The sequence below is a fragment of the Trichomycterus rosablanca genome, chromosome 12 (assembly GCF_030014385.1).
Source record: "Trichomycterus rosablanca isolate fTriRos1 chromosome 12, fTriRos1.hap1, whole genome shotgun sequence".
NCBI lineage: Eukaryota > Metazoa > Chordata > Actinopteri > Siluriformes > Trichomycteridae > Trichomycterus > Trichomycterus rosablanca.
This window is the reverse complement of record NC_085999.1, coordinates 4,802,725-4,829,917: the sequence shown is the minus strand read 5'-3', so window position 1 is coordinate 4,829,917 and position 27,193 is coordinate 4,802,725. Positions and strand designations below refer to the sequence as shown.

Below are 27,193 nucleotides of genomic sequence, written 5' to 3'. Positions count from 1 at the left end.
GTAAAGCCGATACTCCCCAGGGTTGAATCTAAAATCACTCCCATTCCCTATCGAGTGTGCATGTATAGTGCTTATGAGCACAGTTTTTAACGCTCTGTGTAGTGCACTAGATATCCAGTCGGAAGCGGTTTGGGATTTGTCCAGTGGAATAACGGGAGTTTAAGTACGCGCATCCCTCCCCGAGGTTTCCAATGCGCGTGCATGAGAAGCGCGTTTGTGAGAAAGCTCCCACACTAAGGAAGATGTAAAAGATGGCGGAGCTACAGATGCTGCTGGAGGAAGAAATTCCTGCCGGACGAAGAGCTTTGCTGGATAGTTTCACCAACCTCGAAAGAGTGGCGGAATACTGCGAGAGCAATTACATTCAGGTAAAGCGCTCATGTGCGTTATTACGGTGTTTTCAACTTGGTGAAGTCGAGCGGTTTGTGTTAGCATCGAGCTAACCGTTTAAATCCCAACGGTTCCTCTCTCTCCCTCAGTACAGTTCAGTGTGAGAGGTACAGTTACACTTCTCAAATCTGAGCTCCTTTACTGCACTTTTTAACTTTTTTTTAGTACTTATACACCCGACTTAACTTCATGGCAAGTTTGTGAATTATTTATACATTCAATCAGGTGTGTTAGAAAAGTAAAAACATTGTAATTTACAGTTTTGTTTGACTCCAAATGCGGGACTGAGAAACTCCATTGTAAACAGAAGTTAAGTGTAGCAACAGATGGTATTGGGGGCATGTATGTATGATTTATATGTACACTCACCTGGCACTTTTAGTTACCTATTTTGTACTTTTATTCTTTGGTTATTTTATAAATTACACCTACTATACAGATAAACTGTCGCCCATCTGTTGCTCTATACATTTCCACCCCTGTACTTTGATTAATCAATCAAATGGAACCCTCATAGACCACACGGTGAATAAGTGGTGGGGTATTTTCAGCACTGTAATGCTTCTAATGTGGTGTAACATGGTAGTGTGTGTTGTTTTGGTAAAATGTAGCAGGTGCAGCAGTGTTGTGGGGATTTTTCAATACCCTTTAAACTTACTAGGAACACATACCCTGTTAGTACTTGTTGTATGTGTACAGTTCTTTACCTTCAACTCTTGGGGCGGCACGGTGGCTCAGTGGGTAGCACTGTCACCTCACAGCAAGAAGGTCCTGGGTTCGATCCCCAGGTGGGGCGGTCCGGGTCCTTTCTGTGTGGAGTTTGCATGTTCTCCCCGTGTCCGCGTGGGTTTCCTCCAGGAGCTCCGGTTTCCTTCCACAGTCCAAAGACATGCAAGTGAGGTGAATTGGAGATACAAAATTGTCCATGACTGTGTTCGATATAACCTCGTGTAATGAGTGACTACCGTTTCAACTCTTCCAGGCATAATTGTCTTATTTGGTGAACTGGTTCTTTTCATTATGTGTCCAAAACAATAGCTTTAGTTTGTTTATCTGGTTAGTGACTTGCCGGTTAGTGAGTATAGCTAAGCAAAGCTTGGATGTAGAATGTTGAAATCAGTTTTGATATTTTGATATTTGTTCTTAACCCCCAAAAAAAGAGGAAAAGTTTAAAATGCAATTTAGAAATTTGCAATTTGAGTTGAACTGCATTTTATTGCTTCCATATTTTATTAACACGAGGGGCTGAGTACTGTCTGCAGGTACTGTTTTTATTTTAAAAAGTGAATGGTCGAAATTGAAAACATGACCGCTTAAAATGCAAATTAATTCAGTACTGTTGCAGTGTAGTTGCAAAAACGTGTGCAATCTTGCAAACTTGTTAATATTATTTGAGCTCCTAAGCACCATGATGCATGAACATCATACTGTGTGAACCCATTCTCTGCAGTGACAGCTTAATCTTGGTGATGCAGGCTTTCCAGACTCTTGCTATGCTCAGTCTCTGCTTTTAAATTAACGTAAATGTCAACAGTCCTTATTAGAACCTGTCCTACTTTTCTGCTGTGAAGATTTCGTTATGCCTCAAAACTTCTTTTGTTGCTTGCTAATGACTCCATGTAGTAAGTTAAAATGGCTTAAAGTTCTTAATATTGTTTGCCTAGTTTTCTGTTATAAAAGAATGTGCTTAGAAACATCCTATTTATACAGGTTTGGGACCAGCACTGATACGTGTCCCCCATTGGCTAGATTCCTGTAATGCTGTGCATCTTATGTATTTTTGAGCCCAGCTCGGGATTCAAACCTTTGTAACTCTGGCATTGCTATTTCCAGCAGCATGGTTTTTACTGTAAAGCCACACAAACTCACTAGCTATGCTAGTAAAAGTAACAGGCACTAATCAATTTTTACAATATACTAGTGGGTTATACTAGTAGTTACATGCATAGAACTCTGTAGGTAAAAACAGAAGCATAAGGGCTGTTCTTCATAGAATTTAGTTCTTTATTATAATTGCATTATATAATTGCATTATTCTCATTATAGTGGATCTGTATTGAAGTAAATAGCATTATCTGGCTGTATTCTGAGGACTCCTGTAGTGTTTTGGCTCTGTTTTGCTGTATGACTTCATTTTGGTTGCCTCCCTCTCCATGACTTCAGTAGGTGGACTATCAGCGGTGCCTGTGACCACTGCCCAATGACGTGTGTGATTCACACTGTGCTGAGGAGTAATATTGTCCTGTTCCAGCTCTTTCCAGCTGGCTTTGGTTAGTCACTGCTGAGCATTGTGCTACAGGTCATTAGAACCACATTTGATTGCAGTGAGCTGTGCAGTTTGAAGAGGCTGAAAACATTCAGGACTCTTGGTTGCTGTGTTTTTTTCTAGCATGTTTGTTTGGGTTACAACTATGAAGACAGTATGACATGTAGATTTTTCCTACAAATAGCCTTGTATTTCCTTTCACGTAAGCTCATGGTGGAAAGGGGAATTTAATAAAGGAGTTGCATTTCTATTAAGTTGTGATGCAGTATTTATTTTTTTGCTGAAATGTTAACTCAATGCTTGTACTTTTACATCATTTAAATTAGAGATGGGACGATCGGGGTTTTTGGCACCGATTCCGATCTCCGATCTCCTTTCAGGGACATCTGCCGATAGCCGATTGCGATCGGGGGGGGGGGGGGGGGGGGGGGGGGGGGCGGGGGTTAGCAGTAAATAAAATAAATAAACTTAAAAAGAGCCTCACAGTGAAGATAAACCGGAGCAGCGCACGCGCGTGTTTGTGTGTGTGTGTGTGTGTGTGTGCGCGCCTTTAGAAGAGACGCTTTGTTCACTGTATCGGTATCGCTATAAGTGATTCATTGATTCACGAGTCATTTTTCGCGAAGCGTAAGTTTCTCTTCTCGGTTATCTCTCCGTGTTTACTGTTATTAATTAAATGTCGTGGTTTTAAATAAACACCAGCTACTACAGAAAATTTTGTGTGACTCTCTTACATTAAAAAGCTTCATTACACTGATATTAGCACAGATCTGTAACCGACCGTCAGACTCGTTCCGTCTAAGGAGCTAAAAGTTCAGCAGATGATCCTGAACTAACGAATTTGGTAATGAATAAACTTTTGCCTCTGATTGGCTCTGTAACGTTTTCTGTTCTCATCTACATCACAAGTAAGAACCGCTCACGATTTACCAAAGTGAACCAGGAGTTTATATAACGTGCTGATAGAATCGACTCAGATGTGACCGGGTTGAATTATCTTTTTAAAGTAAATATTACAATCAGCAAAATTACATCGTATGTATGATGCACAAAGTTAATGATGTTATTTTAGGTCATGAAGAGCTTTCACTGTGGTTTCTGTACGATTGTTGATGAATGGTGATGTGATGGTTGGTGCTTCGTAGCTCAAAGTCTGGATCAATCCACTGAGCTGTTAACTTAATGTGATCTTTATATATCACACGATCGGATCGGCTACTTTTAGGAAATATCGCCGATAGCATATTTTGATTAAAAATCGGCCGATACCGATTCATAGCCGATCGATCGTCCCATCTCTAATTTAAATGTATTCACCAAATACATTTCATTATTTTAATTATTATTTGTGGTTGAGAGTAAGAAATCATTTTTAAAACGCACTCATTGTGCACACATTCCTGCCCAATTGTGCTCATAGAAGAAATCGACTTAAGTTATGAAGCTAAACAAAACAATTCCATCATGTGTGGTTTTTTAATCTAACAAATTTCTCATATTGACCTTATGTCATAAATTTCTTTGCACAATATTTTAGTTCTGCAGGGTGACGTGTGCTCATAAAGTAGCACATATTGCATATAATGTGAGCATTTACCACTGCTGCACATTTAGGAACATTTTTGTCAGTTTGATGCCTTTATGTGAACATGCAAATAGACCTGTCCAATTTTCACTCATCAGAACTAGACTGAGCATGACAACCCATACATGCCTAAATAAAAATAAAAAGCTCTAGAGTGGTATCACACTTATGATGGTGTCTGACATGGCAAGGTGTCAGATGTAACACCTTAATACTTTATCATTCATTTTCAAAATGGTGAATGTCTTAGGAACTTTTTATATCAGTACAAAAAGCTAAGCTTTCACCCAAATGTATGCTTTATTAATCTTCTACACATTTCTGTGCGAACTGGAATATGACATAAAACTATGCTAGGTACCAGGACACAGCAGGGAATGAAAAAGCGGATCAGCTAGCTAGAGAAAAAAAACAAGACGACATACAACAAACATCAAAATCCCATCAACAGATTTAAAACCATAAAAAATCTCGACATCAAGGAAAAATGGCAAAATGAATGGAACGCCCAGACCACCAACAAACTCCGTGAAATACACCCGAATGTCGGCCACTCAAGCGGCGCAGCGGTAAAAACACACGCTGGAACCAGAGCTGGATCTCGAATACATCGTATCGAATCTCAGCTCTGCCTGCCGGCATGAACAACGATTGGCCTGTTGTTCAGATGGGCGGGACTAAGACGGATGGGGTCTCTCTCCCATGACTGGTGCAATTACGACCTCTGCTGGCTGATCTGCTGGCTGAAAGTGTGCTGTCAGGGTGTGTCTCTCCGTACACAACGCTGAGCTGCATTGCACTCGTCAAAGTGTAGGTGATAAGATGCATATGGCATGCTGCCCACGTGTCGGAGGGGGCATGGGTTAGGTTCATTCTCCTCAATCAGAGCGGGGATCGGCATTGGTGGAGTGGAAGCATGACGCAATCGGGCAATTGGACGCGCTAAAAGGGGGAGAAAATGCATAAAGAATATATATATATATATATATATATATATATATATATATATATATATATATATATATATATATATATATATATATATATATATATAAATACACTCAAATGTCAATGCTAAACCAAGAATTCATCAGGGACGACGCATAGATCAAGTCATATAGACAAGGTGCCGAATCGGCCACGCCAGAATAACCCACCAACACCTGGTAAAAGGAGAAAAAACCCCAACCTGTGAAATCTGCCAAACACCTGCAACAATAAAACATATTCTGATGGAATTCCCCAAGTACACCAAGGAAAGAAAACAAGTGCACATGCCTGAAACCATAAAAGAAGTTCTTACACAAGACAGCACAAGAACAGTCCTAACCTACCACGCAGCCATAAAAATAAGATGAAAATATAAAATGGACCAAAATATAAAGACAGATACGTAATACCTATTGTTGCCACTAAATGACACACATGTGTTAAACATGACGTTAAAATCCTAACAAACAAACACATTTCTGTGCACATGTGCATTTCCTTACAGACTACAACTGTGGATATGGTATATGAGGGGGAAATAACCACCTTAATAGCTGTATTGCTTTAAATATGTGCCATACAAATGAAATTGTGAAAGAAACTGTTCTAAATATTAAATTACGGGTACAAAAAGCATATTTGTTTTTAATTCCATTCTTGCCTTTAGAATTGAGAGCCCAGTTCCAGCTTGTGCATGATAAGCACCTCCTTTGTGCTCTATAAGTGATGATCAGTCACACATGATGCTTTTGTAATTACAGTAACTATGCAGTCTGACAGCCAGAAATACATAATCATGAGGTTAGCTGATGACTCTACTGTATGTTTAATTAAATCCCCATTTCCTTTTATTTTATGGTCAATGATGCACCTTTTATTTTAGTGTGTAATGAGATGAAATATGGTTTAATCATGGTTGAATTCATTTAATTATTTGTTGGGGCATGACTGGCTATAACAAGGTTAAAAATTCTGTTGGTACTGTATACAGGGAGAGGGTCTACTGGAAACAGCTGTCCTTTTATGGTAGAGATAGCTGGTGCTGTCTTCTGTGGGCACTGCTGGCCTTTTGAGTAGCTACATATAAGGGCAACATAGGATGAATTAAGAGGTTCTTGACCCTTTTTCTGTCTCTAACAATAATACTTTTGGCATGTTTCAGTGTTCTAATGTAGACTTCTACAGCTACCTTTACGGCTCTGAATTTGTGAAAGTTGAGGCGTAAAGCCGTACAAACTAAAATCTCTCACTTTAGCCCTTGTGTGAATGGATATAATGTCCTGATGTTTTTCAGTCAGCTTGAAAGTATTATTTTAAAATGATTTATATGGTTATTGATTTTTAATTTGACTGCTTAATACCGGTGCACTGCTGAGCTGCCGTCATTCTTCTTTCACAGCTGCACAGATTTTGATTTGTTAGTGGCTCATAAATAAGAGCATAAAGGGAAATAGCTTTTCATTGTGCATGGATAACAGTAAAGCAGGGTATCCAGAACCTTGTGCCTGACGTGGCCCTGTAGTGCAATTAAGCTGGTGGAAAAAAAGAATGTTGCCCTGGTTGGTTGAGGCTTGGCGTGGTAGAAGTTTTTAAGATGTAAATTGGTAGGTAAAACTATTCTAACTAAAGACTGCTAGGGGGGTGACACGGTGGCTCTGTTGCCTCACAGCAAGAAGGTCTTAGGTTTGATCCCCAGGTGGGGTGGTCCGGGTCCTTTCTGTGTGGAGTTTGCATGTTTTCCCTGTGTCTGTGTGGGTTTCCCCCAGGTACGCTGATTTCCTCCCACAGTCCAAAGACATGCAGTCAGGTTAATTGTACGTGACTGTGTTCGACATTGAATTTGTGAACTGATGAATCTTGTGTCACGAGTAACTACCTGTTCTGTCATCGATATAACCAAGGTGTGTAAAAAATGACACCTCCTAATAAATAAATAAATAAAGACTACTAGGGGGTGGACTAGTAGGCTGTTACACTAACACCTTGCATTGATTGTTTTAATGGGACTTTCCTGAAAATAGCATTAAATAAAATGTAAGATTCAAGAGGTTTTCAGCTATGTTACAAGTACACATTGAAATATGTAAATGCAAATACATGTAGCATCCCATTAAAATGTAAAACAAATCACTGTTCAATAAAGCTTCATATCAAATTAGTTCATATCAATAAGTCACACTTGCTTTATTGAATTAAAAAAGACAGTATATTGTAGTGAACTTTTCTGCTGTTGGTTCTTTTTTCACATTTATTACATTTAATAGCTCATCTGGTGAGAAGCATGTGTACTGTAAATGTACATGTTTAAAGCAACAAACCTGAAGTTGAAGTTTAGTCATTGGTTCTTGTTCTGGTGAGAGGATTAGAATGCATGACTCAACTCAGACTGATTTTTGATACTTCCTTAAAACCTACATAAAACAGTGCAGAACCCAGTTTCATTGTGCAGTATTTTCTCCTTAGGCGAGAGAAAACGAACATCGAGCTAGGTCAGGATTAATGAAGCAGAAAAGGAATAGAGGCTAAGATTGGAGAGGTGGAAGCAGGGATAGAATAAAAGGCAAGATGAAGACAAATGCAGAGAAGATGAGACAAGGAAAAACATTATACAGTGTTTTATGACTGTACATTGCTAAGAACTTAAAGCATTATTCAAGTTAATAAAAGCTAGTTAATAAAAGAAATAAAAGTAATTAGAAGTAATAAATCTGCCTTATACAACTCTCTGGTATAGGAAATTAATTTCTCCTTTAAATAAACATGTATCGGCAGGTCTAGTGTAGTTGAGCCTTTAGGGAGCATTTATTATTCTGGACAATGCCCTGAATTTTTAGTGGCTTTCATTTGAAATGCCCTGTGATGTGACTTTTCAGTGCTTCAGTAAGACATTCATTACTTTTTTAGGTGATGGATTTATTGTAAATGAGATCAGAATACAATCCACTGACTTGTTTTTTGCTCTTGCTCTTTTGTTCAGTATACATTTAAGTTCTGCATGTTTTAGGTCTGACAGTGGCTTTACCAAAATTAATTACAATTTTTTATCATCATTAAAGACCTATTGTAGATTAGGATACTCTCTTTACTTAGTCAGTCGCATGTAAGCTGGGGGTTTGTATCTGAGGGTTTGTGGCTGTCTTAAGAGTGCACTGTGTTTTCGCATTGATGTCGTCAGTGCTGGCCACTGTTATTCACAGAGCGGTGGATCTACATATTAGTGTCAGCATGTATCCTGGAGGAGGGCCCTACAATCTGACCTACATGCCTACTTAATGAACATTTATGCTGTGATGTAGGGGCTGTGTACATGGTAAAATATTCCAGTGCTTAAGAACACTTTATGATGTACAGTGTATCACAAAAGTGAGTACACCCCTCACATTTCTGCAAATATTTTATTATATCTTTTCATGGGACAACACTATAGAAATAAAACTTGGATATAACTTAGAGTAGTCAGTGTACAACTTGTATAGCAGTGTAGATTTACTGTCTTCTGAAAATAACTCAACACACAGCCATTAATGTCTAAATGGCTGGCAACATAAGTGAGTACACCCCACAGTGAACATGTCCAAATTGTGCCCAAAGTGTCAATATTTTGTGTGACCACCATTATTATCCAGCACTGCCTTAACCCTCCTGGGCATGGAATTCACCAGAGCTGCACAGGTTGCTACTGGAATCCTCTTCCACTCCTCCATGATGACATCACGGAGCTGGTGGATGTTAGACACCTTGAACTCCTCCACCTTCCACTTGAGGATGCGCCACAGGTGCTCAATTGGGTTTAGTCCATCACCTTTACCTTCAGCTTCCTCAGCAAGGCAGTTGTCATCTTGGAGGTTGTGTTTGGGGTCGTTATCCTGTTGGAAAACTGCCATGAGGCCCAGTTTTCGAAGGGAGGGGATCATGCTCTGTTTCAGAATGTCACAGTACATGTTGGAATTCATGTTTCCCTCAATGAACTGCAGCTCCCCAGTGCCAGCAACACTCATGCAGCCCAAGACCATGATGCTACCACCACCATGCTTGACTGTAGGCAAGATACAGTTGTCTTGGTACTTCTCACCAGGGTGCCGCCACACATGCTGGACACCATCTGAGCCAAACAAGTGTATCTTGGTCTCGTCAGACCACAGGGCATTCCAGTAATCCATGTTCTTGGACTGCTTGTTTTCAGCAAACTGTTTGCTGGCTTTCTTGTGCGTCAGCTTCCTTCTGGGATGACGACCATGCAGACCGAGTTGATGCAGTGTGCGGCGTATGGTCTGAGCACTGACAGGCTGACCTCCCACGTCTTCAACCTCTGCAGCAATGCTGGCAGCACTCATGTGTCTATTTTTTAAAGCCAACCTCTGGATATGACGCCGAACACGTGGACTCAACTTCTTTGGTCGACCCTGGCGAAGCCTGTTCCGAGTGGAACCTGTCCTGGAAAACCGCTGTATGACCTTGGCCACCATGCTGTAGCTCAGTTTTAGGGTGTTAGCAATCTTCTTATAGCCCAGGCCATCTTTGTGGAGAGCAACAATTCTATTTCTCACTTCCTCAGAGAGTTCTTTGCCATGAGGTGCCATGTTGAATATCCAGTGGCCAGTATGAGAGAATTGTACCCAAAACACCAAATTTAACAGCCCTGCTCCCCATTTACACCTGGGACCTTGACACATGACACCAGGGAGGGACAACGACACATTTGGGCACAATTTGGACATGTTCACTGTGGGGTGTACTCACTTATGTTGCCAGCTATTTAGACATTAATGGCTGTGTGTTGAGTTATTTTCAGAAGACAGTAAATCTACACTGCTATACAAGCTGTACACTGACTACTCTAAGTTATATCCAAGTTTCATGTCTATAGTGTTGTCCCATGAAAAGATATAATGAAATATTTGCAGAAATGTGAGGGGTGTACTCACTTTTGTGATACACTGTATGTTTATGGTAAACTTCAATTTGACAGATGTTTTTTTTAACTATAACTGGTGGTCATTTGTTTGGCTGGTGTTTGACTTACACAGCTTTAACAAGCAATTAAAATAAAAAGACAAGTTACTGAAGTTTACATGTATATTTTTTTACTTCAATACTGTACTCTAGACAGTAGTACAGCTTAAAATAAATGTAAGGGCTGTGTTGTCATTTTAAAGGGTAAAAGGAGAGGTGAGCCCAACAGTTCAAATCCAGTCAGCTTCTTCCTACCTAGAGAAACTGTGGACTTGCATCAGTTTTATGAAAGAAAAAAAACAACTTAATTTACTGGTTCACCAGATCTTTTTACTAATTATAATTAGCACATAGATACAATATTATCATCAAATTGCTCAAAACAAGTCCAATTAGCTTTAAAATGTTTAAACTGGTTGTACATCTCCCGGCACAGTCTTTTCACAAAGATTAAGATTGTGTTCCAACATATCGTCACTTTTCATCTCACACTTCAGTCTAGGACTCAAAGTAGCCAATAATATGATAAACTGAGTAATATTGAGACCTTGACATTCCTCACATCACACAGCTGAACACACACAGAGATACCGGGTCCTGTCTGCTTTAAGCTGTGTACGGTGTCCAATGTAGATTATAAAATAATCTCACTGAACTGACTCAGTTGCAATCACATAGCTCTGAATAATTTGCTGTGAGCAAACACTGCAGTGCCAAACTATGTCCAGGTGAAAATGCAACTGATCCAGTTACCTTCTTTGAACATACCCACTTTTCCCTACAGTGAAAAGGTATTTTCACTGCATAAAGTGTTGTATTTTAGTTTTGTTTTCCCCACAATGAAAGTGTTTGTGCCCAACTAAGAACTACAACCCGGTGTATAATTTTAGTAAATATTTTTTAATTCAATAAAATCTAAAAACACTTCAAAACAACATCTAGGGTGCTATAAAATCTATGATGTAAAGAACATGAATATATATGAAGATTTAAAAAGATGGTAAACAAATTTTAGAAGCACTGAAACGTGTGGATCATGCTTAAACTAAGCTTCCCTGTTATCCAGCAGTCCTGTCTAGCCTCTCTGTCTGTTCTGCACTGTTCTAAACACAAGCTGATTTGTTCACTGCCTGACTGTGTATAATACGTGGATTTATTGTAGTGAAAGAATGTAGTTGGGGTGCTGTTGGGAGCGCAACCTCTTTACACATAAAGCTGCAAGACTGCAGAAATATGAATTCAAATTATGTTGAATATGTAGTTAAATAGAGTTTGTATGTTCTGTAAATATAAAGTGCAAATCTTGATGACCTTAATCTTTTTCTTACTCTCTCATACACAAACAGCCATAAAATACTGATGCATTATAAAAATATATGCACATTGTCATGTTTAGTACTGATCATTTCAGCAATAGCTCTAAAGAAGTCTAAAATACACACACACACACACACACACACACACACTTAAAATACAGGTATAACGTTATATTTTAATTTTGGTTGTATTTAAATATTTCTATAGTTTATGTATTGATGTTAAAAGGCCAAAGAAATCTGATTTACATAAAAGTGAGCTAAAACAACATTTTAGGAAAAAGAAAACATTTAATTAGACCTTAATCATAACTTGAATAATTCCATCTTCTATTGCTAATCCAGCGCTTCCCTTATCAACTACACTTATTTACATTTTCTTATGCAAAACCAGAGAAATTTGGACAGCAATTATTTCTTTCTTTTAAATGTAAATGGTTTCAGTTTTTTTACAAAATGAGTATTTATTAGTATACATACATATTTATTTGGTGTAATATTCTAATATTATTTTTGTCTCTCCCTGTGCCTTTACCTCAGTCCCCAGATAAGCACAGAGCATTCGAGGAAACTAAAAGTTACACCACCCAGTCCCTGGCCAGTGTCGCCTATCTGATCAACACACTCGCTAATAATGTGCTGCAGATGCTGGATATTCAGGCGTCACAGCTCCGGCGCATGGAGTCCTCAATCAACCACATCTCACAGGTGAGCTCACAAGCATTCATTGAAAGCAAGTGACGCCAATGCATTTGCCTGAAATTGCTTAGTTTTTACTCTATTCACACTTAAGTCTGGGAATAATTCACCAGAATAAAACAATTAATGCATTTGCCATAACAGACCTGCAATACACAATGTGTTAAATATCAGATCGGGGTGGCTAAGTGGGTAGCACTGTCGCCTCACAGCAAGAAGGTCCTGGGTTCGATCCCCAGGTGGGGCGGTCCGGGTCCATTCTGTGTGGAGTTTGCATGTTCTCCCCGTGTCCGTGTGGGTTTCCTTCAGGAGCTCCGGTTTCCTCCCATAGTCCAAAGACATGCAAGTGAGGTAAATTAGAGACACTAAATTGTCCATGACTGTGTTTGATATAACCCTGTGAACTGATGAATCTTGTGTAATGAGTAACTACCGTTCCTGTCATGAATGTAACCAAAGTGTAAAACATGACGTTAAAATCCTAATAAATAAATAAACAAATATCAGATCCCTTAAACAAAAGATTTACTGATGCAAGAACTCAATAAACCCATTATGGACCTTCATTATGGTCATTTATGTAATTAAAGTCAGTAAAGCATTTAATGTGAAGTTGCACCAAACTACAAAACCAGTGGGAGCAATCGGATTTTAAACTGTTCAGATTGTGTACAGCTTTTACAGTAATTTGTATAGGCACCCCACTTTCCATTTCCCACCCCCGTCTGCACAGGGTGGTTTACCGTTTTCGTCTGGACTTTATACTGTGCAATTTGAGACCCCACCAAGACCAGCAGGTGAAAAGAAGTGGCGGGTGGTAGCAAGCCTGTCTGAGGGGGCGCGTAACAGCCTCCCTCTGTTGGGGGTCGGGAGCAGCAGGAAAAAATATCCGATTTTTCCCCTTGTAACTGACTACATTAGGAAAAAAAGGAAATTAGGGAAAATTAATAAAAATAACTCCAATATAATTCAAGAATTCAGTTAAATAATTCATGCTGTTTTACTTTGTGGTATGTTTCACCACCCCATATCTCATGTTAGCTCTCTTTTGGCTGGTAGGACCTTAAAGCATCACCGTAACACAATACTGAAAATCACCAAGCCTTGCCTGGAGAGGTTAGAATTTGCAGCAGTGGACACCAAGACAAACCCACACACAACAGCTGTCAGCAATACGCTAAAGGGTTTATGTTAATCAGCCTTCTCTTCTTGTTGACCATTTTCTACAAAAGCTGCTTGCTTCCATGTTTACGTTAACAGAAATGAAACACCCCTCTTCCTAAAGGCAGTCAGATTTGTGGTTAGTCACACACAGATGTACATATATATACTACAACACACAGGTTTTAGTCTCAAGGCCTCAAAACACTTTCACTGTGTATTTTGCCTGTGGGCTGTTGCCAGCATTTTCCCAGCATTGATCTGGTTGTGCTTTTAGTCCTAAGCGGTTCTCTGTGTTTTTGTGTACCCCCAACAACAGACAGTGGATATACATAAGGAGAAGGTGGCAAGACGAGAGATTGGCATCTTAACAACCAATAAGAACACCTCCCGCACCCACAAAATTATCGCTCCAGCCAATCCTGAGCGGCCAGTACGGTACATTCGGAAACCGATTGATTACAGCGTCCTTGATGACACTGGCCATGGAGTGAAGGTAAGGTCATATGTGTCACTTTTCATATGAAATAATAGTGAAAGGTCAAAGCATGATTGTGTTTTCTAACGGTTGTTACCATTTTTTTTTGTCTTAACCAATGTTGTGTTGCTTAACCTAATGTCTGAACTAGGGCTGCACATTTAATCACGTTTAATGATATTGAGCACAGTTTTGATCTAACCTTAGCTTGCCAATATTGAAAAGCTTTTATGAATACCTAAAATTATGAGCTCCCTATTAATTTAGTTTACTTGTCTGACCAATCACTTACTCAATGCAACATTTTTACTCTCTGTGTTTCAAACACATTAGTTGCATTAAGCCATACAAGCAAAATGATAACTGTTTAAACAGGAGTAATCGCACAACCTATAAACTCCAAAACAAGTGTAATTATTAGCATCTAACGGGAAGCAAGTTAGTCTCACAGCAAGTGTGGAGTTTGCATGTTCTCCCCGTGTCTGTGTGGGTTTCCTCCGGGAGCTCCGGTTTCCTCCCACAGTCCAAAGACGTGCAAGTGAGGTGAATTGAAGACACTAAATTGTCCAAGACTGTGTTTGATGTGCAAAATCCTAATAAACAAACAAACAAACAAACAGCATCTAACTGAATATAAGCATCTCTCTTAATTGCTGTATATGGCTAATTAGCAGTCTTATTTTCATTAAAGTGTTAATGTACAATGTAGTTGTATGTTATTGCCTATTTTAAATTATATGTACAATTGCTTTTCCCCAATTGGCCAAACCGTTGCTAAAAAAAGAATCAGGTTTTTAATAGCGTGCAGCTCTACCCTTAAATGTTACTAACTTGTGTGTGTTTTTCCTGACTTCTTTTTCTGCTTCATGCTTGATTTAAGTGGTTACTTAGATGCAAGGTAAGGGCTTTTTACAGTCTGTCATGAGCAGCTTGGCTAATGTAAGAGGGAGAATGATTTCCTAATATTGACCAGTCAAAGAATGATAGTTTTTAATATGTTGATTTGTCCAGTTAGGCAAATCAGTGGTTTCAGTCAAAGAATATTAAGGCCATATTGTTTACATTTACATTTTACATTACATTTACATTTTGTATTGTAGTGATCAATTCAGGGCCTGACAGTGCAGTTTTTTTTCATTTCATTTCATTGTATCCTTATAAAGCTCTGTGATAATGATAGTGTGAAAATCACAGTGTATCTGTGATCACACACGTACTATTTACGGCCTAAAGTACTTCATTTGGAATTCATTGAAACGTTGACTGCAAGACAGTTCATAAAGTATAGGGAGGGACTTAAGGCACATGGTTTTGGAATGCAGTGTTCAACAAGCTCAAGATCAGATGTTCACATGTTGAACGTCACATTCCATCACATTTATCTGTGATGTTGAATTTCTGAACTGTGTTTTTCTTAGACCTGTTACGGTTATGAAATTTAGTCATTTACAATTGCATGTCACTTGTATAATAATCTGCTTACACTGAACATGTCAGCATGTGTTCTTTAATATCATTTTGGCTAAAACATATATCAGCTTACTGAGCATTATCAGCTTAAACAAAATCAGTCAAATTCATATTTTTTGCCAATTAGACAGTTATGTAATTGTTGTAACAGGCCTGGATGTCAGGCCGGGAGACTACATGGTGGTAAGAATTAGGGATGGAACGATTCACCACAAGACAGTTAATAACCGATTAAAAAATTCCATGATTCAAATCGATTTGACATGTAAAATGAATCGATATTCACTTTAAACAGCAGAGGGCACTGGCACTATACACCTCGCCTGGTTGACGTCACTGGCGATATACGCCTGGTTGCCAGATTTGGGGTTTTTTTTAGCCAAATTGGACTTAATTCAAAATTGTTTTGCATAGTTTGTACCTACCTCAGAAATAAAAAACATTCATTATTTAAATAAACTAAAGATAATCATAAATACTGGTTTTTTTCAAGAGAAATAATAAAATGAAACTTTGTCATCATTTGTCTTGAATTTCAGTTTAAAAAATCACAAACCCAGTATTGTGATTTGCATTGCATCGTGGGTAGAGTGTATCGTTACATGCCTAGTTAGAATTTTAGGATTATTGATGAGTGGTAAGTGTCGACATAGTTATCTTTCTGTACCACACAAATTAAAATGACAGGGGAATAGAATACATTTATTTGTTTTACTTTATCTGTTTATTTTGTACAACATATAAATGTTTGAAATGTAAATTGTTAATTCAGGTGTATTTTACCAAGTAAATTGCATGTGAGTGGTTTATAATAAATAATGTCAGTAAACTGTTAGTGGTAGTCATTTAATTCTGGGAAAATTTCCTTTTTGTAATCTTACTTTTCATTAGTTATAAACTCTGCTTTATTCTCCACGTTGCTTAAGCGTAAGTGTGCATGTTTTGTTATTTTATGGCTCTTTATAAACTGTGACCCCTGTGTACCAGTTGCCAGTATGTTAAGCTGCCAAGGTGGCACAAGCTGCTTCCTTTCTCTCTGTGCATATCTGATTACTCCCTTGCCAACACTGTGCAAATGGGAACTTTCACACTGATTTTGGCTTGTTGTCAGAAATGTGAAGTGGTAAAGTCTTTTTGTGTGTGATAGTGTAATTTTAATGCCCGTGCGAGTGAATGGCTGTATTTTAAGTATTATATATAGTGTAAAATACTATCCTTTAGTTTGTTTCCGTCAGATAATTATTTATAATCTTTTTTAGGTAAACACACAGAACATGAAGATGGGGGGTCTTACTCGGACCACTCCACCCACACAGAAACCTCCAAGCCCTCCGTTGTCAGGAAAGGGAACCATAGGGTAAGTGCAGTACTTCAAGGCCATAACCCTACACCATCCTTATATGATCTTTTATGTTCACTGGATCTTCATAATTCATCATCATTCTTTCAGTCAAAGTACAGGAGACCTTTACCTTTTTACAGTTTGATGTAGCTCATAAGCGTAAGCACACACGGCTCTATTCACAGCCAATTCATTGCTTTCGCCAATGGATTGCACCACTTGGATCAGAGTTGTAGTGGGCTAGCACCATCCCAGTGTCCTATTTAATTCATGTTGATTATAATTCAGTTTTACAACAGCCTGCATATTATTTTTATTATTATTATTATTATTATTATTATTATCAAGGAAACAACTTTGCAGGAGAGTAAAATCATAAACCATAAATGGCTGCTAATTAGAACTACATTTAAAATCACAAGGGTGTGTGTGTGATTGGCCTGTTGTGCACCCATTGGGATTTCCCAGGTTTTTTTCACAGGCAGGTTGGCTTTTATACAAACCCTTTTATTACATATTATAGTTTTATTTTTAATTAGCAGCATCATCAAAATTATTTAAGTTTTATGTGTGCATCCCTATTTTGACTTGGCTGTCTGTTCCACTTATGACTAGTTGTAGAAAAGCATTAACGTTCACCTTGTTTGTTGAAAATCAATGCATGATTTTAAAATGTCTTTGCTAGGAGGCACTCCCCGTATAGGACACTGGAGCCAGTGCGCCCCCCTGTGGTTCCCAATGACTACGTCCCCAGTCCGATGCGCAACATGGCACCCGGGCAGCAGCAGAGCCCTGTGCGCACAGCGTCACTTAACCAGAGAACCCGCACATACAGGTACTTCTGCTGGCCAGTGCAATAGGCCATGTTCTTTTTTTTCATTTACCATTGCTTCCCGTCTGTGCTTTTAATAAACTCCAATAAAGCTGTTATTAGAAAACACGCTGCAATTTAGTAGACATTACGTGTGTAAGCACAGATACCTGTAGCTTTTAAACATGCAAATTTTAATTAGCCCATCATAGTAAAGCTAGACATTTCCCAGTCAAAATAGTAATTCAACAGTGGTAACTGCTGAATAAGCCACATCTCAGAAAAAAGAAGCATTATTGGAGAAGAGGCTTTTATCTGTAAAATAAAAACCCTCCTGTGCAGAAGGACGCTTGGAGTCAGCATAATGATTCACTACCTACTGTCTTCACTCTCTCTGGAGCCTGTGAAATGAAAGACTTCTGCCTACACTCTGCTAGCTCGCTTTCTTCTTTTAAAACCTGGAACTTCTTTAGCCTGTTTGAGTTTACATAACTGCTCTGCCGACTGTCTGTCTGTGCCATCTGCAGTGGCACCATCAGTACTGGCAGTTCAGCACAAAAGCATTTTCACAACATTTCTTGAGGAGGACGAATGATCAAAACCATTTAATCCAAGTGGGTGGATTGGTACATAGCACTCAGCATGGCACATCGAAGAATGAAGTAAATGCTCTCAACCTGCATGCAGAAAAGAGCAAGAACAGGATGAAAATCTATACATTATCAAAACATCATGCTTGTATTCTGTACCGATGAGCTTAACCTGTAAATGGGCCACATATAACGCAGAAATCTGAAATGGTAGTAGAATGCAAACAGCATGAAGAATGTGTAATCTTTAAAAATGCAACAGTTCTGCTTGATGATTAGAACACAGCTCCCCTTTTCTTCAGTATGTCTTAACAGCATTTTAAATATTCTTTATTTGATTTATATTATTACTTATTCTCTTATGGTAGTACATTTTAAGGTTCATTTCAAGCTTGCTCTGCTTTGTTGCCACAGAGTGTTGAGGGGAAAATGATTAGACAAAACAAAACTGATATTGGCTGCCCCTTATTGCCCGAATCTTAGTAAATCAAACTGATTATATGATGAGCTGCACTTTTAGAATCACCATGGTTTGTGTGCTTTCTAAATTAGAAATAAAAACAGGAAAGGTCTGTGCTTGAAATAGATTTCTGATACAGGTCAGTGTAATAACGGACAAGAGTAAATATGCAGTAGTAAAATGCTAATATATAACTTTTGATTTGTAAGTCTGAAAAGAGAGTGTAGGTGAACAGGATCAAGCTTAAAAAAATTTGATGGCTTGTTTAACATTAGCACTTGCTTACACAATTATGCATGCTGTGTAATCTGGGAGTATTGTGTGTGAAATTGGTTCATGAATCTAAACCTTCAATCATAGAATGTGGATGAATTGCTCGAGTTTTCGATAGCACTTAATTTCAGATCTGACACTTCAGTCAGTATGTTGTGAGCAGTGTGAACGTTGATTGGCTGTGTTTAATTCTGTCATCTGCAGTGGAAGCAGTGGAGGCAGCCATCCCAGCAGCCGCAGCAGCAGTCGAGAAAACAGTGGGAGTGGCAGCGTAGGTGTGCCCATCGCTGTGCCCACGCCTTCTCCGCCTAATGCTTTTCCAGGTAATGATTTTGTGAAAAATGTGTTTTTCTGTTTCACATCTTGTAAGCTACATAGCGCCTCAGCACATTATTATAAAGTTAAAATAGAATAAACTGATAAATTGAATTGTCAGGTCAAAGTTTGTGAATTCAGTACTACTACTAGTTTAAGATTGAAAATATAAACTATGGTAATATAAACGTTTTGTGTGTGCTATTTGGCTAATTTGGCTATAGACACCTTTTAATAATTTATTAGCTCTTTTTAAAAATACCATTCACTTTATTTAATACAAAATTTCATTTAAATGAATGAATTAGAGTGGTTGATTTAAAAGTGCTGTTGAGTTGAATTAGGGTGAAATGTATAAAACTACATCGCAAGGTGTCTCAATTTAACCATCTGTTCCAACTAGTTCCAATTTAACTGGTCATACAAATAACTACCATAATTATTGTTGCATAACTTATAAAATAAAGATGGTACTTGCATGTACACCTGATGATAAACAATGGGCGCAAGGCACACAGTAGCGCCCCGCCAGTCCATCGCAGGGCAGACACGCATACATACACACACACACACCCATTCACCTATAGGGCAATTCATTGTCTCCAATTAACCTGACTGCATGTTTTTGGACTGTGGGAGGAAACCGGAGCTCCCGCAGGAAACCCACGCAGACACGGGGAGAACATGCAAACTCCACACAGAAAGGTCCCGGACCGCCCCGCCTGGGGATCGAACCCAGGACCTTCTTGCTGTGAGGCAGTGCTACCAGTGCCGCCCTGATGATAAACAGCCATTAATAAGGAGAACAAAACTGTATTAAAACAGTATTATTTGGTGTTCATAAAGACATTTGATTAATCTGTTTGTTTGCTCAATAATAGGTTTTATTTAATTGTAAGTCTTTGACTGAGATTAGCAATTCAAATGCGAAACCTGAAATGTCACTGACCATGAATTTCGTATTTTTCAGTGTTTCTTAAACCAACTCCTATTGTCTATTTTCCGCCATCATAAATAATCACGATTAACTAAACGATGATTTAGTTTGTGACCACACGAGTCCACAAAATGGTACAACTTAATTTAGTCTCCTGCTTTCTCCTTCCTTTTTCCTCTTTGTCCTTTACATCTTTCATCAACTCCAAAGCCTTTGTGGCTGGTGCCGCCAGCAGCCCTTCTGACTCACTTAACTCCACTCAGCCTTCATCCAGCTGCTTTAATTCTGTCCCCACCCAGTCCCCAACCAACTCCACTGCCGCCTCTGAACACGATACCACTCTCCCTTTCAACACTGAGGCTTCAGTTCAACCCCATCCTCCCCCTCAACCCCTTGCTTCCTCTGCAGCAAGCGCCACCTCCTTTTCCTTAACTTCCCCTGCACCAGGTGAGTGAGCTCCCACTCCTGCCTGCTCGTTGTCAGAATCCACACGTGCATCTTAATGTTCAGATTAGTACCATGATAACATCTCACTTCCTCTCATCCCATCCTTAAAGTAAAACATGTTTTAAGTACACTATATTGTTGGTCAGGTTACATAAAAATAAATAAATAAACACAACTATGTAGTAGCGAGCTAGACCAGTAGATTGCAAATGTTCTTCCTGCCTGCACAGAGATGGTGAACACTGGACAGGGGTCCAGTGAGAAGAAATGGTTGGCAACTGCACAAGTATTTAAGGGGGCATGTGCCAAGTATGTCCGTCCTCATTGAGGGTAGGGGTCAGCAGCAATGGAGGAGAGATATAACTGGGTAATTGGATATAACTAGATCAGGAGAACAAGGCATTAAAGACATTGTCTTCTGAGAAAACCATCCATCAAATCTAATGTGTTTTCTCATCTTTGACACCTACCCAGTTTGTTTTACATCCTCAATTTCCAATGAGTCCTTCACCTCCCTTCTAGACAAGGTTACCACAGGCATGTTAAAATACACTGATGGTAGGTCAGTTTAAGAAAGACTATTTTAAATGATCAGATATAACGACTTAAATGAGATCAAGGGATAAGTTATGTTCTGTACTAACCCATACATGGTCGTAGTTCACATGCACTTGTATTTTTCATTATCATTCATGTCAGTTTTGACTACAGGGACGACTAACCATATAACAAAGGCATGCGCTTTGTCCAGCTGACAGGTCCACTTGGATGCATGGCTGTGGACCTGTCATACAGGGTGGTAATATTATTTTATTTGTAGGCTGTTAAATTTCCAGGTTTTCCAACCACTGAGCCTGGGACTGACAACTACCAGCATGTCTAGTACCAGGCCACAGCCGTGAGTACCTGGAAACACCAAATAGGAAAAAGTAGACCCGTCCTTCACCGCTACAGTTATATCGGCCATCAACTTGTAATCAACTGACCGTCCACCCCTTTCAAAAAAGCTGGGAATTTAATTGTACTGTACATATGTTAATGTATATAATATAAGATATAAATTAATTCAAACATCAACGGCAGCAATTCAGAGTTGGCAATTATGACCATCTCACAAAATTAAGATGGTTTTTAATATTTTATTTTAAAGTTTAAGATTGAACCTGAGACATTCTTTGGTTTTATTATTTTCTTCTGTTGGCACAGGCATTGCCCCTCAGTTCTACAGCATGAACAGGCCTGTCCCTAGACAGATCTCACCCACTGCTGGAGGTTCTCTGCCCTATCGTCGCACACCCTCTGTCACCAGCCAGTCTGCCATGCCTGCCAGCCAGCAGAATGGAGGACCCCACTACAACCAGAGCAAAGGTAGGGGCCTGTCGAACAGGAGCTTAACAGACCCTTAGGATCAATTTGCCAAGAGGGTTTTGCCCAGGAGTCTAACAGTGGCTGTGTAGCAGAACCAGGATTCAAATCCACAACCTTTTAGTGGGCAAGCTCTACCCGCTAGGCTACCACTGTCCCACTGAAAGGTGAAGTCTCACTCTAGTCTGAGTTTGCATGTGCACAGGAGTTTTCTTTAAGGATATTCCAGTATATGTTTGAATAATTCAACCCTCAGTTCTTACCAGTTCCCATGTCCCGGGCACCGAGAACCACCTCAGTAGCATGATACAGCCACCACCATGCTTGCCTGTAGGGATAGTATTAGCCAGGTCCCTTTTTTCACCAGACATAATGCTTGCTGTTCTGCCTCAAGAGTTTTATTTTCATTTAATCAGAATCTGTTTCATCATGTCTTTATGAGTCCTTTACATGAACATTAGCAAGATATAAGCAGTATGTCCTAAGTATTTTACACTACAGTGGCCACCCGTTTGAGTCCTGCTGAGATGGTTGTCCAATAGGTTGTTCAAGCTCAGCACAGGATTTTTTAAGCTCTGTTAGTGTTCTATCCTTTCTATCCTTTTTCTGATCTATACCTTGCAACGATTTGATCATGGAGATCCACAGACAGTTCCTTAGACATAATGACTTGGTTTTTAAAAAAAAATATTTTATATACAGGGTGTCCTAAATGAACGGACATTTTAAATTTGCCGGCATTTGTTCGCGGCAAAAGCAGAGTTAGAGATTTTTAAATTGCTGTCTTTAGTGATGTGAATTGGCCGCCAAGATCATGTGACTTGACGCCGTTAGACTTCTTTGTTTGGGGCTATCTTAAGGATAAAGTGTACACCAACAAACCACAATCCATTGAGGACCTCAAAGAAGAAATTCGACACAACATTGCTGAAATTTCTCAGCAATTATGTCAACGTGTCATGAAAAATTTCATCAAAAGAGTGAACATGTCCTGCCGCGGTCGAGGCGGTCATTTGTCAGATGTTCTGTTTCATACATAACCTCCATGTCTTTACTTTCAAATAAAGCAAAAACATTATTAATGTTCAAATAAAAAATGTGTTTTATTAAAAAATTAAAATGTCAGTTCATTTTGGGACACCCTGTATATGATGTGTGTTTACAATCAGTTTATATTGCAACAGATGGACTCCAGTTGAGTTGTAGACCCATCTTCAGAATATTTAAAGCAAACAGGATGCACCTGCCTAGTAGTAGTAGAAGTTTTTACTTTGTCATTATATGATTAAGTGTAGATTGATTGGTAATAATGGCAAATATGTTCGTTCAAAATCACATTAAATTAACTTCTCACTCTTTCTTCTTTCTCTTTTATTTCTATTTTATCAGCTTTGGTTTATCAATTAACACAGTTTCTCTTCACACGCCTGCTTTGCTTCTTCTGTTTCTTCTATTTCATGTGTGGCATGTGCATCAGTGGTGGCACCCATTCCCCCATCCATCCTGCAGATCACTCCTCAGCTCCCTCTGATGGGCTTTGTGGCTCGAGTTCAGGAGACCAGTAAGTGCCTCACTGCTTTACAGAGTTTCTTGCAGCAAATCTACGTCTTCTGTTTGCTGTAGATTTCAACTGCAAAAGTCTAAATGTTTATGGCTGTGAAGAATATTTAATGGTATCTGGAGCACCTGATGTGTTGCACTGCTCTCTATTTGCATGTGTTCATTCGTAGAGCTGTGTGAGTGTGATTCACTGACAGTATGACGACAGTTATTAATATTCATTCTCATTGTCAGAACTATTCCTGTACCTGCTGCGTGGGGTTTTAATTAAAGCACTCTAAAGTGTCTGTTAAATTTTACTTTAGTTGCAGATACTCCATCTCCACCTACAGATGATAACGTGTTTGAAGAGGTGCCCTCTGCACCTCTGGAGGACGGTGAAGAAGGAGAGTCGGCTGTGGTTGAATACAGCGATCCCTATGCTGAGGAGGACCCACCTTGGGCGCCGCGTGCTTACCTAGAGAAAGGTGTTTACTTACTTTCATCTAAAGTTACAATAGCCTGTATAGATCTAGGTTCATCTGAAGATCATACCTGATTGTTTTATTAATATATTTGTTTGTAATAGGAATGGTCATCTTTAATGAATATATATTTATCCAAATGTATTTACTAATTGTTTATGGGTAATATAATACTGCATTTGCTCATTTAAGGTTGAGTTTCTTTGGTCTTTTGTCATGGTCAATAGTTATTTTTTTTACTTCAGTTCCCAGTTTTGCCATAATAGACACTGATCAGCCATAACATTAAAACCACCTCCTTGTTTCTACACTCACTGTCCATTTTATCAGCTCCACTTTCCATATACAAGCACTTTGTAGTTCTACAATTACTGACTGTAGTCCATCTGTTTCTTTACATACTTCTTTAACCTGCTTTCACTCTGTTCTTCAATGGTCAGGACCCCCACAGGACCACTACAGAGCAGGTATTATTTAGGTGGTGGATCATTCTCAGCACTGCAGTGACACTGACATGGTGGTGGTGTGTTAGTGTGTGTTGTGCTGGTATGAGTGGATCAGACACAGCAGCGCTGCTGGAGTTTTTAAATGCTGTGTCTACTCACTGTCCACTCTGTTACACACTCCTACCTAGTTGGTCCACCTTGTAGATGTAAAGTCAGAGACGATCGCTCATCTATTGCTGCTGTTTGAGTTGCTGATCTTCTAGACCTTCATCAGTGGTCACAGGACGCTGCCCACGGGGCGCTGTTGGCTGGATATTTTTGGTTGGTGGACTATTCTCAGTCCAGCAGTGACAGTGAAGTGTTTAAAAACTCCAGCAGCGCTGCTGTGTCTGATCCACACACTAACACACCACCACCATGTCAGTGTCACTGCAGTGCTGAGAATGATCCACCACCCAAAAAATACCTGCTCTGTGGTGGTTCAGTGGACCATTGAACAGCATGAAAGGGCCAGTGATAGCTCAGTGGTTAAGGTACTGGACTAGTAAACAGAAGGTTCCCGGTTCAAGCCCTGCCACCACCAAGTTGCCACTGTTGGGTCCCTGAGCAAGGCCCTTAACCCTCAATTGCTCATTGTGTAAGTCGCTTTGGATAAAAGCGTCTGCTAAATGCTGAAAATGTAAATGTAAATGAAAGGAGCTAACAAAGCATGCAGAGAAACAGATGGACTACAGTCAGTAATTGTAGAACTACAAAGTGCTTCTATATGGTAAGTGGAGCTGATAAAACGGACAGTGAGTGTAGAAACATGGAGGTGGTTTTAATGTTATGGCCGATCGGTGTATATGTTTATTACTTTATTAATAAATGTTTTTCCGTTGCAGTGGTGGCCATATATGATTACATCCAAGACAAAGAGGATGAACTCACATTCCAGGAGGGCACCATCATATATGTTATTAAGAAGAATGATGATGGCTGGTATGAGGGAGTGTTAAACGATAGCACTGGACTTTTCCCTGGTAACTATGTCGAGTCCATCATGCACTCAGGAAGTGAGGATTGATCCCATACGGTCCAGTGGCAGTACCAGATCACATGGGTCTGCACATATACAGCTGTGATAGAAGATGGGTAAGAAGAAAGGGTGTTTCGCTGAGTTTATACATGAGTGGTTGAGAACAACAGGTCAATGTTTCACCATGAGGGACAGAAATGCACTATTAGAGGATACTTACGATTACCGTTTTGTTTGATGAAGGATTCAAAACACAACCACTATTCTATTGTGTTTGAATGATGTAGTTTTGTAATTAAAGATAAGATTTCTTATACTGAAGAGGACGGCGCTTTTCATAATGAACATCCTACTTTATTAATACAGACTATTTACATTCTCCTCAGAAGGGTAGGCATTACAGGTGTCTTTGAAGTGGTAAATAAATCTAAATAAATTTGCTGTAGACTTGTGGAGAAAGTTGGTAAAACACTGCAGTAGAATGTAAAGAATGCATAAGCTAGATCAAACTACTGTGAATACAGTAATATTTGAAGTAGGTTTGATAACGTATTTAACAGGGACCAGGTACTTTTTTTTTTTTTTTACTTTATACATTATAAAACTCAGAGAAGGACATTATAGGTAAATAAATCTTAGGTATTTATTAAACCCAAATGGCCAATAGAGATTATTGTACCCGAGGATGTAAAGTGGAGAGCCAGATGTAACTTTATATTAGAAAGGGAAAATTGCTAGATCATACTGTTAGATATACACTGATCAACCATAACATTAAAACCACCTCCTTGTTTTCACTCACACTGTCCATTTTATCAGCTCCACTTACCATATAGAAGCACATTGTAGTTCTACAATTACTGACTGTAGTCCATCTGTTTCTCTGCATGCTTTGTTAGCCCCTTTTCACCCTGTTCTTCAATGGTCAGGACCACCACAGAGCAGCAATTATTTAGGTGGTGGATCATTCTCAGCACTGCAGTGACACTGACATGGTGGTGGTGTGTTAGTGTGTGTTGTGCTGGTATGAGTGGATAAGACACAGCAATGCTGATGGAGTTTTTAAACACCTCACGGTCACTGCTGGACTGATAATAGTCCACCAACCAAAAATATCCAGCCAACAGCGCCCCGTGGGCAGCGTCCTGTGACCACTGATGAAGGTCTAGAAGATCAAACAACTCAAACAGCAGCAATAGATGAGCGATCGTCTCTGACTTTACATCTACAAGGTGGACCAACTAGGTAGGAGTGTCTAATAGAGTGGACAGTGAGTGGACACGGTGTTTAAAAACTCCATCAGCACTGCTGTGTCTGATCCACTCATACCAGCACAACACACACTATCACACCACCACCATGTCAGTGTCACTGCTGTGCTGAGAATCATCCACCACCTAAATAATACCTGGTCCTGTGGGGGTCCTGACCATTGAAGAACAGGGTGAAAGCAGGTTAAAAAAAGTATGTAAAGAAACAGATGGACAACAGTCAGTAATTGCTTGTATATGGAAAGTGGAGCTGATAAAATGGACAGTGAGTGTAGAAACAAGGAGGTGGTTTTAATGTTATGGCTGAGCAGTGTAAATAAAACAAGAGGAGGATGGTGATTTTAAACTATGGAACAGTCAGTACATCCCAGTTGGTCCCTTTGAGGAGTGTTTAATCCTTTGCCATCGGTTGTTTTATAACCAACATGTTACAAAGAACTGCAAGCTAAGAAATTGGGTATTTCACACTTTGTGACAGACCAAGAGTGTTAGTAAATCTCTTACTTTATTTTTTATTCCTTTTTTTAGTTATATGTTGTGTTATGATAATCTAAAAGCCAGTTTTAGCTTTGATATGATGTGCAGT

At 39.3% G+C, this 27,193-nt stretch overlaps 1 protein-coding gene across 3 annotated transcripts; it reads left to right on the top strand.

Moving 5' to 3' along the window:
* The first annotated feature begins 249 nt into the window (after window positions 1-249).
* abi2a (abl-interactor 2a) lies at window positions 250-26,293 on the top strand. Of its 3 annotated transcripts, XM_063006679.1 has the most exons (11): window positions 250-368; window positions 12,041-12,208; window positions 13,680-13,856; window positions 16,568-16,665; window positions 17,336-17,485; window positions 18,989-19,107; window positions 20,247-20,483; window positions 21,690-21,851; window positions 23,326-23,409; window positions 23,714-23,875; window positions 25,203-26,293. In XM_063006679.1, the coding sequence occupies exons 1-11, from the start codon at window positions 252-254 to the stop codon at window positions 25,382-25,384; spliced, it is 1,656 nt and encodes a 551-aa protein (XP_062862749.1). In that variant the 5' UTR covers window positions 250-251; the 3' UTR covers window positions 25,385-26,293. The 3 variants fall into 3 exon arrangements, with proteins under 3 accessions (XP_062862749.1, XP_062862747.1, XP_062862748.1); XM_063006677.1 differs by lacking the exon at window positions 20,247-20,483; XM_063006678.1 differs by lacking the exons at window positions 20,247-20,483; window positions 23,326-23,409.
* Window positions 26,294-27,193: the final 900 nt, after the last annotated feature.